This window comes from Onychostoma macrolepis, chromosome 11, assembly GCF_012432095.1.
Source record: "Onychostoma macrolepis isolate SWU-2019 chromosome 11, ASM1243209v1, whole genome shotgun sequence".
NCBI classification, from domain to species: Eukaryota; Metazoa; Chordata; class Actinopteri; order Cypriniformes; family Cyprinidae; genus Onychostoma; species Onychostoma macrolepis.
The window spans coordinates 21,340,096-21,355,649 of NC_081165.1; the positions used below are offsets into that span (position 1 = coordinate 21,340,096).

At 34.5% G+C, this 15,554-nt stretch overlaps 1 protein-coding gene across 3 annotated transcripts in view; it reads left to right on the forward strand.

Annotated features, from left to right (window-relative positions):
* fgd5a (FYVE, RhoGEF and PH domain containing 5a) overlaps window positions 1-15,554 on the forward strand; it is a 41,472-nt gene that overhangs the window by 13,342 nt on the left and 12,576 nt on the right. For all 3 annotated transcript variants that reach the window (XM_058791940.1, XM_058791943.1, XM_058791942.1), the window contains exons 6-12: window positions 4,769-4,917; window positions 5,280-5,436; window positions 13,135-13,225; window positions 14,445-14,495; window positions 14,599-14,657; window positions 14,916-14,987; window positions 15,153-15,221. In XM_058791940.1, coding sequence (XP_058647923.1) covers window positions 4,769-4,917; window positions 5,280-5,436; window positions 13,135-13,225; window positions 14,445-14,495; window positions 14,599-14,657; window positions 14,916-14,987; window positions 15,153-15,221 — 648 coding nt within the window. The remainder of the gene's footprint in view (window positions 1-4,768; window positions 4,918-5,279; window positions 5,437-13,134; window positions 13,226-14,444; window positions 14,496-14,598; window positions 14,658-14,915; window positions 14,988-15,152; window positions 15,222-15,554) is intronic.

Here is a 15,554-nt window from a genome sequence, read left to right on the forward strand (position 1 = left end):
ATTTAATAATAATATTTCACAATATTACACTACCTCAAGTTATGCATGTTGTTAAGAAGAGGTATGCTGTTACTTATCTAGCAATCGGACCAGAACACTTTAGCAACTAAGCAATACTCTTGCAACCACCTAAAACACATTAGCAACCAGATAGCAACACCCTGGAAACCACCCTAGTCTTACCCTATCATAATTTTGGTGACTTTTGCATGGGCAAAACTCATGAATTAATGAATTTTAAATGACACAACCTATGTAAAACAGTTAGATTTGATTTCATGAGTAAAGCAAAGGTCCCGTAAAAGGGCTCCTAATACTGCTGCTGTCACTACTTGTGTCTTCTGTCTTGGCAGCCAAATGTATAAATGTACCTTGCACCTTTATGCACATACGTTTAAACATACATGAGAGACACACAGTTGGGTGGGGGGTTTGCAAACCTTTATCAGTGTTGTTTCAGTAACTGAGACTTCCTGGCCTTGACAACCTTGTCTTGAAAAAGTCAGCCTGTGAGTGACGCAATACCTACGCACCAGGCTTTTGTTTTGGGAATCTTCTCATGAGTCTCGTCACTTGTAAACATAAAAACACGTCAGTTTTGGCTTCAAGCCCCAAACAACTTGTGAAATTGTTTATGTTTAAGTATTCAAAGTGGTTTTAAAGGGATTTCACCCAAATATAAAAGTTGTCATCATTTACTCATTCATAACCTTTATGACTTTTTTTCTTTAGTTTTAGTATTTATTTGGTAACATTTTAACCAATTCTCACTAATAACTAGTTGCTTATTAGCATGCCTATTATTAACATATTGGCTGTTTATTAGTGCTTACAAAGCGCATATTCTGCATGATGATATTCTAAATCCCTAACCCTACCCTACCTACCCTACTAACTATTAATAAGCAGCGAATTAGGAGTTTATTGAGGCAAAAGTCCTAGTTAATGGTTTGTTAATAGAGAGAAATTGACCATAAAATAAAGTGTGACCTTTTATATATTTATTTATTTTTGTCAGTTTTTTTTTTTTGTATTTCTATATAGATTTTATTTATTTTATTTCAATTATGTTACTACATTGAGTTGAATGAAAAGTGTGTGTGTCTTAATGCATTGGCTCTTCACACCGTACTTAATATTGCTCTGTCATGTAGTGTGTCAAATTTAAGTTATCATTTGTTTTCATTAGCTCTCCCACTCTGACAGCCAAAGTGTCTTTCTAACCTGGTTCCCTAGGGCTGCGTGTGTGTGTGTGTGTGTGTGTGTTTGTGCTTGGCTTGCAGGGTCCGTGTGAGTGATGAGATTAGCCAGAAAAAAAAAACTATAACCTATTGTTTTAAACATTGTCCTCTAGACTGTAACCTCATAACCAGATTTAGCACTTTTGTTTTCATGATTAATACAATATGTATCCCAATTATCAAGTCGAGGTGGGGCTGAATGGGAGCAATTTAACACAATCCAGTGGGAACTTAAGTTCTTCATATGGTGCACCTCATGTAAATTACTATACTTCATATTCACTGTTTTAATTGCCTCATTTGAATAAAATAAGCCATTGTCAATAGAGTCGCTGTCCTATTAACGACTAAAGAATGCTAATCATATACATGCCTGTGTGTCTCGTATGCATATACTGTATTGTATTACAGTAGAGCTGTAATTATAGTTCCCCTTATTCATACATAATGCTGTAGATTTGCATTGGGCTGCATAACGGGAGGGATCATGAATGGAGCCAAATGAATAGGCACATCATAGTAAGTGCTGCAGTAGTATTACATGTCTAGCTTTCGTTTGAGAGAATGTTCAGTTTGATATTGATGTGCTATAAATATTTATACTGCATTTAACAATTAGTGGGTATGTGGAAAAGATAAAGATGTCATTAATCACTGTGCTGTGCTGTGCTGAATGATAATGAGCTGGAGGATCTGAGTCACCTTGATTTTCAGTCCACTATGACATCATTAAATCAGTGTTCAGCTGCTGTCAATGGTGACTTTGAGGGCGTTTCCTTCCCCACTGTTGCTTGGGGATTTTTACAGTTTTTAGGTTTAGCATATACATCTCTTAAAGGTACTTGACAGTACTGATTGGTCCTAGATGAAGAGGCTGAAGAAACAAAGCAAAATAGTGCAAATAGCGTCACTGCATTACCTTTTTTAATAAAAAATTACTCTCAGTGAAATTAAATTGAGATCAAATGGAGACCTTTCATAGAAAGTTCAAAAGAGCAGCATTTATTTGAAATGGTTAAGGTAAAGTTTAGGAAAAATCTGAATAAAAATATTTTCCTGGGTTACTTGGCTTGCCATTTTTGTTCTCCAGTTTTTATTTATCTTTTTGTCTCTTTTTCTCTCTCAGTCTCTCTCTCTGTTTTGTGTACTCTGAAAGGAACAGAGTGCTCCATCAGAAGGCTACTAGACAGAAAATGTGCCCATTGTTCCATTGTTTGTTATTGAATAACACAGAAATACAAAGAATTTCCAGAACCTGTCCCTAATGGGAAGTTATGCTTGTAATTGTAGTGCAGGTTGCTATGCGTGTGATTTTTGAGAATTTGCAGCTTTTTTATGGTTTTGAGCAACAAATGAAAGCTTGCAGATGCATAAAAGGGTACAAGAATGCAAGTATCTCCCACCAGCCGGTTCATTCCTGTGTCAAATTTAATGCACTTTAACTGTAAAAAAGCAAAGAAAGTTTAATGAGACTTAAGAAGGCCACTGTAAACAAAGCACTTTAATTACAATGAGCATTTGGAAATTTGTCAGGCAGTTTCAGCTATTAAGATGCTATCGGAGGAAACAAGTTTCATAGTACCTTGGAGGACTATATAACAGCTCTGAGTTATTTATGAGAGAATTGACAAATGCTGACATGGCTGTGATCGATACACATTGATTCATGTGTGAAGCTCAGAAAGGAATTCCAGCATACCACCTCCCAGCACGACCGCTTACACATCTGTGTGCGCATGCATGTCTGACTTTGTTTTATGCCATCCCTTTTCTCATAATGGATACACATTCCCTAATGGCTTTCCCTGTGAAGACATTTCAGAGCAGATTTTATCCCGATTCATAAGGTACATGACTTGTGTATATATAGTGGGTCAAGTAAATCCTCTCTGGATCCTTAGCCATCAGGCTAGTGTGGTCCCCGAACAGGCCAGCTCATGGGCGCTCAAATTCACTGTCTGTTACGGCCAAAACAAATATATTCAGCAGAAACTAATAACATGTTCCCCTGACGGATTGTATTGTGGGCTAAGATTGTGTCAAAGCTGGAGGCTCGTGCACAGGCTGCTTTTAGCTCTATCCAGTTGCTTAAGCCTGGAAGCTCATCCAGAGGGATGAATGTGGTCAGAGATCAGAGAGGACAAGTACAGATTATGATGTATTCGCACAGAAGCCTGAGGAAGCTGGTATTGTTCTTTGCATTTTGTATAACTTTTTTTGCCACTGTTATTAGACAATGATTTCTACTGTATATCACCACCTTGAATGGCTAACACACCCACTGCTTTATAGCTGTTTTATTATAGAACAATCTGCTTATGATGTTCAACCCAGGTGTTAGGTTATAGAATATGTATCATGTACTGAAACTACATTTTTATGCAGTAAATTAAGTATATGCAATACTTAATGTGAACATCTGTTCATTTCTTTCTGCTTACTCAGTCTCGATGTATGTTACTTTAATTTTTTTTAACCATTATTTTACTTATATAATCATATATTACCGTAAGTTTTACTTATTTTCTGTCTGTTCTCTTATATATGTGTATGTACTGTATATAAGTACCTAGAGCTTCAGGAAACCATTCCAAATTCTGATTCTGAGAATGGAATGCGGAATTCTGTGGAATGGATTTAAACATGATAATTTATGTCACTAGTACACTTTTATTGGCAGCTGAAATCATCAAACGATACAAAATATTTAAAGGAATAGTTCATCAAAAATGAAAATTTTCTGCCATCCAAGATGTAGATGAGTTTGTTTCAGAACATATTTGGTTTGGAGAAATGTAGCATTATCACTTGCTCACCATTGGATCCTCTGCAGTGAATGGGTGCCGTCAGAATGAGGTCAAACATCTGATAAAAACAACAATCCACAAGTAATCCACAAAACTCCAGTCTGTCAATGTTTTCTCAGGTGAAAAGCTGCGTGGTTGTAAGAAACAAATCCATCAGGACATCTTAACTTTAAACCGTTGCGACTGGCAAAAATTGTTTGTAATCCATAATAATGCTTCCTCTCATATCAAAACGCTTCTCACATCAAAATCCACAAAAATATTAGTTTGGAACTGTTTTAGACTGTTTTTGCATGTAAACAGTGCTTGATCTGTGCATGTTTCTCTCCTGATTCATACTGGAGGAAGCAATATTATGGATAGAGGACTCACATTTTAACCTGTATCAATGGTTTGATGATGAATTTGTTTATTATAAACATACAGATTTCACTTCACAAGATGTTAATTAATGGACTATCATTTGATGGAGATTTTTTCAGGTGTTTGAACTCTTATTCTGACGGCACCCAGAGGATCCATTGGTGAGCAAGTGGTGTAATGTTAATTTCTTTTCATCTCTGATAACCAAACTGTCTTGAACCATCCTGAGTGGCCTGAGGGTGAATAAATTGTTAGCAAATTTTCATTTTTGGGTGAACTATTCCTTTAATATGCCTTCGCATTTTGTTTTGGAATATTTAATTTCATGATTCCTCATGCCAGTCCACTTTCTTACAGGATTTCAGAGCAGCAGTGGAGTCAGCAGGAGATGATGAGGAACCACTGTTAGAAAATGGGAAGCTGGATGAGATCCTGAGCACTCTTCCTCAGGCCTACCACCTTCACAATGAGATCTTCAATGAGCTGGAGACCCGCATTAAACAGTGGTGAGAACACACATACTGAAGCACATTAAACTAATGCACATCACAAAATTCCACATGCTTATGCACACATTTAATAGCATGTCATTCCATAAATATTCCTTACTTGTGTTTTATATAACATGTGCTTCCTTTACAAGGTGCTAATGCATGCACTCCGCATCTACTGTACTGTATGCATCCCCCCACCTGAGCCACATACTAATATAGACAAGCTGATGTGTTCTTGCCCACATTACATTACATTACACATCTCTTTCATAGCAGTACATATGATGTTACAGTAGCACAATCCATTATAATGCCAGCATGAGTGTCCTTGGATGCCCTATGAAAAGTTCTCGTTGTTTCTCATTCATTTTCAGGGAGGACAGTCCGAGAGTGGTTGATGTCATATTAACTCGCCAGGCTGAGTTTTCATCCTTCGCAACCTACATCTCAGCCTATGACCGCAGTATGTCACTGCTGGAGGAGAGCTGTAGACAGAGTAAAGCTTTCGAGGATGTGGTGAAACGGTTTGAGGTGAGGTCTGACACGCAAATGTGTGTGGTTTGATTGGGAATTGATCCCAATTTGATGATACGGTTTGTTAGGATCGGACAATATTTGACTGAGATACAACTATTTGAAAATCTGGAATCTGAGGTTGCAAAAAAATCTGAATATTGAGAAAATCGCCTTTAAAGTTGTGCAAATTAACTTCTTAGCAATGCATATTACTAATCAAAAATTAAGTTTTGATATATTTACAGTAAGAAATTTACAAAATATCTTCATGGAACATGATGTTTATTTAATATCATAATGATTTTTGGCATAAAAAGAAAAATCGATAATTTTGACCCATACAATGTATTGTTGGCTATTGCTACAAATATACCCCAGCGACTTAAGACTGAAAAAAGGATTCTGGAAAAAAAAAATCTGAATTGATAGATAAAATGTAGCCTTTGAATTACTCTTTTTGTTTTGTGCCAGAAAGAGAATAAGAAAGTCAGAATTCAGACTTTTTTAAGCTTTATGTCTCAATTATTTTGATAACTTCTCACAGTTGTAAGAAAAATGTCTGAATTGTAAAATAAAAAGTCTCAATTACCGTTTTTATTTTTTAAGCATATGCATATTTTCTAACATAATCATTTTAGATCATTTTAATATATATTTGTATAATTTTCTGTATAGTATTTATATATAAACAAATTAACACATTATATGTGTTAATATCTCTTAATATTTTATTAATATCTTTGCCTTTTTAAATAGTGTTTTCAATAGTTTTTCACATTTTTTTTGTGAAATTTTTTTTAGAATCATAAAATCTGGTTTCATCAACTGCTGTGGTTTTCTGTTCAGTTCACCGTAGCAGCCATATTCGACAGAGGCTCCGCTGAATCATTTAATTGGAGGATGGTTGGTGGAGTCACTGACCACACATTTCAGTGGTGATCGGGATCACCAACGACAAGAAGCCAGCTGTCCTCGCTCATTAATATGCATGAGCATCTGTATTCAGAGAAGCCTCGGTGGGTGGCAGACTCAAATTAGACCCTCAATGTATAGCAGGGAGAGATCAGGAAAGAGAGAAAGAAAGGCTGATTTAGCCAAATGTCCTTTAAATGTGGCATTGTCATCAGCTGCTCAAACTGAGAAGTAAAATTGTGGGTAGATTTCTTCTTATATGCATGAATTAAGCTTGGTGATATGCTCAGGGGTTTGTGAAATAAGTTAAGGGGTGCTTTTTTATATTTTTTAAATCAAGGACTGCATCTTTGTAAGATATAATGTGTGACAGCCTGCCATGGCTTCAAACGCAGAGGCTCAAGATCCAAATAACCCCAGAGTAATGAAACAAGATTAAGATGTAATTTCTGCCTATAACAGCACATATTATTCTTCACAAAGCATTTCAACACAATGTAATTCATTTGTGGCTGTGAAATGTGCTCACTCAGTGCTCTCAGTGAGTCCAGGTCAGTACGGCTGCAGTAACGCTTATAGGCTTTGACTGGGTGATGTATGTACCAAGCATCACTGGTTGCCTCTGGTCACTCCGCACTAATGAAACTGATAGAGCTGACTCTCAATGGTGTACCACCACGTAAACACACACACAAGTCAACAGCGAGGCAGGCTTTTCCTTACATTTCTCTTATCCTGCCAGCCATTTGTCTAGCCACCGCTGACTTGTTTTATTCACCCAATCTGTCCTGTGAATTCTCTCGGCTCGTTAAATGGGAGGAGATGCAGTTGTTTTATTGATCGGGGCCTGAAGGTGGACAAGTCAGGAGTTTAAACACCCGCTTGACTTTATCAGTACATCCCACCACTGTAGCTCTGTAGAAATGTTAAATGTTGAAATGGTACTGGATCACTTCATCAAGAATTTGTCTGGGTCATATTTCACCCCAAACAAATTCTGTTTAATAAAATGGTGCCTGGTTTAAGGACCATATGTGACCCTGGACCACAAAACCAGTCTTAAGTCGCTGGGGTATATTTGTAGCAATAGCCAAAAATACATTGTATGGGTCAAAATGATCCATTTTTATTTTATGTCAAAAATCATTAGGATATTAAGTAAAGATCATGTTCCAAGAAGATATTTTGTAAATTTCTTACCGTAAATATATCAAAACTTAATTTTTGATTAGTAATATGCATTGCTAAGAACTTCATCTGAACAACTTTAAAAGGCGATTTTTTCAATATTTTGATTTTTTTGCATCCTCAGATTCCAGATTTTCAAATAGTTGTATCTCGACCAAATATTGTCTGATCCTAACAAACCATACATCAATGGAAAGCTTATTTTTTCACCTTTTAGGTGTTGTATAAATCTCAATTTTGAAAAATGTACACTTAAGACTGGTTTTATGGTCCAGGGTCACATATGATTTTATTGAATTATAAAATTTAAGCACGTTTTCTTCCCAGTCCTCATTATCATTATGCAAAATTTCATATTCTATCATTTAAAACAAGATTGATATTCAAATTTTAAAGTATTTATGTTTTATGGAAGTATTTTCTGCACCAACTTAAAGTATGCTGTTTTACAGTAATCTAATGAGAATCATTGAGAATAAATTTAATTACTAAAAAAAAAAAACAGCCTGACACATTACAGTAATAACAACTTGGGGGAATAATAAGATAAAAAATACTAAGGATAGGAATTTCTAATAATATAATATAAAATGTATTCAAAATATTATTTATTTTAAAACAATTTAACAATGTAACATTTATTGTTTTTATTATTTTATTTTTATCTCTTTTTTTTTTAACTTGCAGGGTGAAGTGTGACCTGGCCATGCTTTTGTGAGATTCCTCATATATGTCTCTATCTGTTATATTTATCTTCTACTTTACACATGGAAATGAATGTGGATTTTACCACATGGGTTTCAATGATGTGGCATTTCGTATTAGCAAACACACCAGCAGCATTTGAGCTTTTTGATGAAGGATAGTAGATGCATTGAGGATCGAGGATGCATTAGGAATTCTCTTCTCTGGAGCCGAGCTTGAGTAATCTCATTTTGTGCGTGCGTGTGCGTGCTGGGTTGATGACAGAGATGAAGTATCTACAGTAGCTGATCTGATCACCGCTGTGGTCTGATAGGATTAAACCCTGTTCAGCTACACTGTTTGCGAGGGTTTTCACCACAAACGTGTGTGTTTGTAAGTATCTGGCTGTGTGTGTGCAGAATGTGTAAGGAGGAAGGAGACAAAGGTGGGCTGCTCTGAAAGAGAGCGAGAGATACGAAGAAAAATATATATGTACATATACATATACACATACACACATATATATATATATATAATAAACATTTAAATTGAGCTGAATCATAAGACTAAAAGGGCATGATATATAGTATATGTGTGTAGTATATAAATATTTATATGCATTCATTAATATTTATTTATTTATTTATTTATTCTTGCATTCATCTCAAAGGCCATGTTTGCACTATGAGCAGGCCTGGTGTTTCTTTGGATGTGTATTATTGGTACACAGTGTTGCTCTTAAAATGTACAGGTGGAAAGGACAAGATAAAGACAGAACAAGACACTGACACACATACACACAGATCTGGCATTTAGGCAATGAGGCGGAAAAAAGCTAATTAGCCAAGCAGTCTTCTTAAACAACCCTCAATTAAATCAGCTGTCCACGCAGACGCTGCTTCAGCCGGACCAGTGCCTGATTTGTGTAGCCTGTCTGTTCTCTGGCACGAGCCGCCGTTCGTTCTCCTGGCTGTGTCCCAACTCTACTAAATATCTGCGCTTACACACATACACAAAGACTGGCCACTTCTTCAGCACAAATGTCAATTGGATTGCAGTTTGGTGCAAGTGTTCAGTACGAAGCTGTTCATTAGTTCTGCTGCCTTATACAATGAGACCATGTTGTGCTTAAACACAGGAATCTGACAGGCTTTATGGTCAGGATGAGGCTCACTGCAGTGAAGGAACAATACAGAGAGGAAGTAATTAGATAATGAAGTACAGGTGCAAGATATTAAGAGTTGAAGAAGTAGAAAGGCTACATTCACACCTGAAAGTGCCTAATGTAGACTTTCTAATTTACACTAATCTAATTGAGATTTAGACTAATTTTATGCTTTAAAATGTGGTCTTATGCTCCTTAACATAACATCATAAATAAATTTGATAATTCACATGAAATAACGTTAACATCAACCTTTTGACTTGTATCATTACTGTATAATACATCAGTATATCTGGTAATATAGATTTAGTGCATCAGTAAACAAGTGCAGTTTACAGAATACTTTAAATATTTTATACATCATGAAATTGTGCAATGTTTTAATATTTAATTTAATATTTTATAATATATTATATGAAATCAAAATTTTGCCATAATTTTGCACTTTATTTACTCTTGAAGTGAACAAAAATTCTATATTTATTATTATTTTAATATGATTGCATATTTTGATATGAAATTAGAAATCGAGTATATGCATTAGCATAAACCTTTTAATTTGTATTGTTGCTATGTATCTAATACATCAATTTGCTGAATATTTTAAATATGAAATATTAATTGAATATTATATTGAATAATTAAATTTTTATTTGATTAAAATCAATTAAATATTTTTTCAACTGAATTTTTTTAAACAGATTTTCTGTTTTAGTACACACAAATAGAGAATGTAAAATACAAAAATATCTACACCAAGACACTCACATTCAATGAAATATTTTATAAAACATTAAACTGAATATCAATTTCAGGTTACACTTTATTTTAAGGTGTCCTTGTTACATTGTAATTATACATTTATGTACTGAGTAATTAACTACATGTACTTATATGGTTAGGGTTTGACTTAGGGTTACTTGCATGTAGTTATGCATAATTAATTATTATTTTAATAGTAAGTACATGTAACATACTTGAATTTACTTGAATTTTCAGACTTAATGTGTGTGTGTGTGTGTGTAATTTATGAAGAAAATGAAGAGAAATAAGAAATGTGATGGATAAAACCTGTGAATTATATGATGATGATGACAGTAAGGTTATGACACAGTTAGAGAGCTGGTGGGGAAAAAGATAATGAAACCCAGAGAGTGTCTTTCAGAGGTGTTGTGGGAATGATGTTGTGGCAGGTGTGCAAACTGGACAAACTGAACACTGTCTTGTGTTCGTTTATCTTGAAGCCACAACTCCCCACAAGGTCATTAACAGCATCCCTTTTTCCCTTTTCTTGTTGAAGATCTCAAGCATTGTCTCATGTCTCTGGATGTCCATAACTCTGAAGTTATTTGCCCTTATCTGCCCTTTACTGACCTCTCACGTCCCCCCTGGCTCCTCAGAGCTCGCATGAACAATGACGTGTCAAAGTCAATTAGGCCTTGATTGATTTCTTCTCACCGCGTGTTTGACTGATTCACTTGTTCACTTTTTCTCCCAGTGAATGATATAATTGGGATGGAATTGGATGGAATGAGGCGTACTCAGGGTTTTGTGTAGCTGGAAAAAGGGAAGGTCAATGAATAACCTTGAAATGGGCTTTTCTAAGTGGTGCCATTGTGATCTATGGTACTGTATCTTGTCGGTCAAGAGAGAGCACAGGTGGCATGTAACTCTTGATTGTGTATGACTGTGCGATCGAGTTTGTGTGTGAGTTTTAAGGGAAAAACTGTTTTGTGTTTATAGAGATCTTTTTGGGTCTATACATTTATGTGCAGCACGTGCAGATGCTATAAAAAATAATTGTAATTACTAGGTATGCGCCAATGTATTGGCCGTCAATATTTATCCTCCTATTTTTGAATAATTTAGAGCCATCGGCATATCGGAAATAGCATGAAAAGGGCTGATACCGATGGTTTACTAATTAACTGCATGGAGACAATGAGTTGCATGTCTGTTGCAAAATCCAACGGTTTTCTCTGGGCAGGATAATTAAATACTTAATAATTAAATACCGAAACAGAATAAAATCTGTACAAAATATGTGAATGACTGCGCTCAGCTGTAAATTCATCATAGGTATGTCGCAATGGCGATTCATCATTATCTGTTAGTATGCGTCTGTGAACGGACAAAACAGAATAAAATAGGCTACATAAAAAAGGAATAGGCCTACACACCAAATATATTTTGTTTCATTAACAGATTAATACGTAACATCAACCTTCACATAGGCTATATCAGTAATAATAATACGATGTGCGATTTGACATTGAGTATATTGCAAAAATCTAACAAAAGACACAGAGTGCACGCATACATTACGTAAAGAAGTCCAGTAGGTTAGACTAGTGCACGTGTGAGTGCGTTCTTTCACTGCATAATTCAGTATTAAAATGCATGAAGAATGATCAGAAAATTCAAGATATGGAGGCAGAAAATGTAGCCTATATATTTTGATATCATTTCATATAGTTAAACAATATCATTTTAGACACCATATTGCCTGTTTTTGCTCTATTTCACCAACAAAAATAACTCCAAACACAGCAACAGCACTGTTTTGTGTCTCTGAGCAATATAACGGAGTTTCTTTCCTGAATGAATCAACCGTTTAAATGATACGGTTCAGTCGCAATGACTCACATATTAACAGTGACTTGATGCCACCTTATAGTGGTTTTAATTTCACATTTAAAGTATCCTTTTTATTTTTAAAATAATTTCAAATATCAGTATTCAAAGTTTTACGTATCAAAACATTATTTATTCATTTCTAACTGCAGGTTAAATCATTCCATGTCCCTCAGAGCTGCATTAAACAGTGGGTGAATATATCTATTCCACTTCAGATGCAGCTTCTGTGTTTCCTCTGCATTGCAAAGATGAATTTTGATGATACTGATTTCATTTGTTGGTAACAGCCCAAATGTCTTATTATACTAATTGACTGAATAAATGTAAGAATTTGACTCAAAAGGTGATGCACACTTTTAGAAAAAAGGCTTTATAAAGGTAAAAATGCCCATAAAAGGTAAACTTAAGTTAAATTAAAATTAATTTCTATCACTGCTGTGAACTGACCACCACACAGAATATGAAAAATATCAAAAACTTTAGGAGTCAGCTGTCCATGGTAGTCCTTAATTAAGATATCAGCACAATAACACACTCAAAATATCGTCTAATTATCGCTATCGAAACCCCCAGAAAATATTGAGATATCTTTTTTATCATATATTGCACACCCCTAACAGGAACAGATATGTTCAAATACCGATTCTGCCTGGACAGAACCAGTCGATTATTTTTTTTCAGTTTTTAAGCCCTGCTTTATGCAACTGACCAATATCTGTATCGGAATCGGCCAGTAAAAAAAATCCTATCGGTGCATCCCTAGTAATTACCATAATTATGAGTTTCTGGCTAGTAAAATGGTTCACATCTTTGTTAAATTGATGAATTTGATACAAATTTAGATTTATCTTAATTTACCTTTGTGACATCATGTAAAAACAACAAAATGGCAGCTTCTTCAACAGTTAAAAAAGTTTTATCATGAGGAGTAACAAATCCTGTTTGACATGAATGCAGCATTAGTGCATGATTTATTTTGAGTGTGTGTGTGTGTGTGTGTGTGTGTGTGTGTGTGTGTATTCCAAGTCCTCCTTCTGTATGTCTCTGTTTACAGTAATAATATGTTTGCATGCATTGTATATTGTTTTATGTGCCATTTCTCATATGCATGTGTGTTTGTATTTCAGACACAGAATGCAGAAGGAGTTCATGTTCCTCTGAAACACCAGCTGCTGCGGGTCATTGTGCGTGTGCTCCAGTACCGCATGATCCTCACAGGTGAACACTGCGTGATTCAAATATTTAGTCCAGATGATATTTTCCCATATTAATATTTTATCGCATTCAGTTCCTTTTTAAGGAAAGAAGACTAAATAATTTGTGCAATTTGGTTATTGTTAACTAAAACTGACATTTTACATTTTTTAAGTTTTTATTAATAAAATAAAATTAATAAAAATAAAACTGAAATAAAAAAATTATGAGTAACAGATTTAACCTTGTTTAAACTAGTTGTTTTGGAAACTAACTTAAATAATTATTGCTGTCAAACGATTAATCGCAATTAATTGCATCCAAAATAAATGTTTTTGTTTACATAATATGTGTATGTGTACTGTGTATATTTGTTATATATATATATATATATATATAAATACACACACATACGGTATATATTTTAAAAATATTTACATGTATTTACATGCATAAATTTATATTCATATAATTTATATTGTATATAAATATATTTAATATATAAACATAACATTTTTCTTAAATATACATGCATGTATTGCATGCAGTATTCAAATTACTAAAATGAAAACTGAAATAAGAATAAATGAAAGCTAAATAGAAATATTTAATACATTTATTTAAAAAAATAACTTTAAAAAAATTACAAAGCACATAGGAAAAATAACTAAAACTCAAAATAAAATTGAAATTAAAACTGAAAATACAAAAAATATTTAATTTAAAAATATTAATAAATATTATAATAGTACAGAAGTAATGCAAAAATAACAATTATTGGGTTCTACATGTGTAAATGTTGGAAGTACAGGTATGTGCATAAATACTGCATACAGAGATACTGAACAAAGGTGCATTTATGCAACAAAAGTCTATATTTATGAATCTGCATAAAAATGCACAGGAAACAGTAATTAAATAATACAACTCAACACTTTATTGACATAATCTCACAGTAGGTGTACATTGTTGTTTTTGTTGCTGACTTGCAGTTCTGGTGTTCACATTTTGATAGATGGTATTTCACTTGTGAATGATTTGTCTCTTAATTAAATCTCACCATACAAAGGCTGCCAATGACTTTGAGGTTTGGGGTAAAAATGAACTGTAAATAATGTACTGTATGTCGGATCTTGTACATAAAACATACGACTGTTTGAGTGTTTAAAAGAGTATGGGATGATGAAGTAGAAGCTATTTTGTCTGTTTATCAGTAATTTGGTTTTCATCTCATTCTTTCCAGACTACTTAAACAACCTCTCTCCGGATTCAAAAGAGTATGAAGACACACAAGGTATTGTTGTCTCAGTCTCTCTCCCACACAATGATGACCACTGACCATGTTCGAACTGTGAAAACATTAATTGTGCTTATGACTGTAACTTTTTTATCAACAGCTGCACTGGTAATCGTGTCAGAGGTCGCAGACCAGGTTAATGACAATCTAAAACACGGGGTGAGTTGTTTCTGTGTGTGAGAGAGCATGTTGTATTGTTGATACATGATGAAAAAGGAGCGAGGGGATATGATGTCATCATAGTGTACCAGGTGTTGAGAAACAAAGAGAGTAGTGTGAAATCAGCCAAACACAGAGGCATTTCCAAACACATACACACAGACCCTTATTCATTTCTGAGCAGCTCTTCCTTTTTCTCATCCACAAATCAATTCTATTTCTCATTCTTACTCTTATGTCTTTCTGGCGCAATCCCAGGAGAACCTGCTTCGTTTGGTCCACATCGACTACAGCGTGAGAGGAAAACGAGACCTTCTTCAACCAGGAAGGGTACATTCAGCGTCATACGCTGTATTTATGGTTTCATGTTTATAGTTTATTACTGTTTTTACTGGCAGTAAAACCTGAAAGATCAGTTATTAGACATCAAAGGTTTAAGTGAAAAACACCCTTACCCATAAGTCACCTGCCCTCTTGCACCTGTGTGTTTTTCAGGTTTTTGTCAAGGAGGGCACTCTGATGAAGGTCTCTCGGAAAAGCAGGCAGCCCAGACACCTCTTCCTGGTATTTTTTCATGCTTCTCTCTACTTGCAGTGCACTTAATTATATTAAATGTGCACTTGAAGTGTAATTCAAATCTTTAAGTATATTTAAAAAAACTACACTTGCAGATAATATAATATTAATTAAACATAAACGAAACAGGCCACTTAAGTGCACATAAAGCAAGTAAACTTTCATGACTTTCTTAACATACTTAAGTACACTTTTGAAAAGTGCACTTTGTAATAATGTCAGATTAAAAGTTTATGTACCGATTAACTAGTACATTTTAATAATCATTTGTCATAAAGAAATACTTCATTATAATTTTAACTTTAGATTTAAGGTTAATAT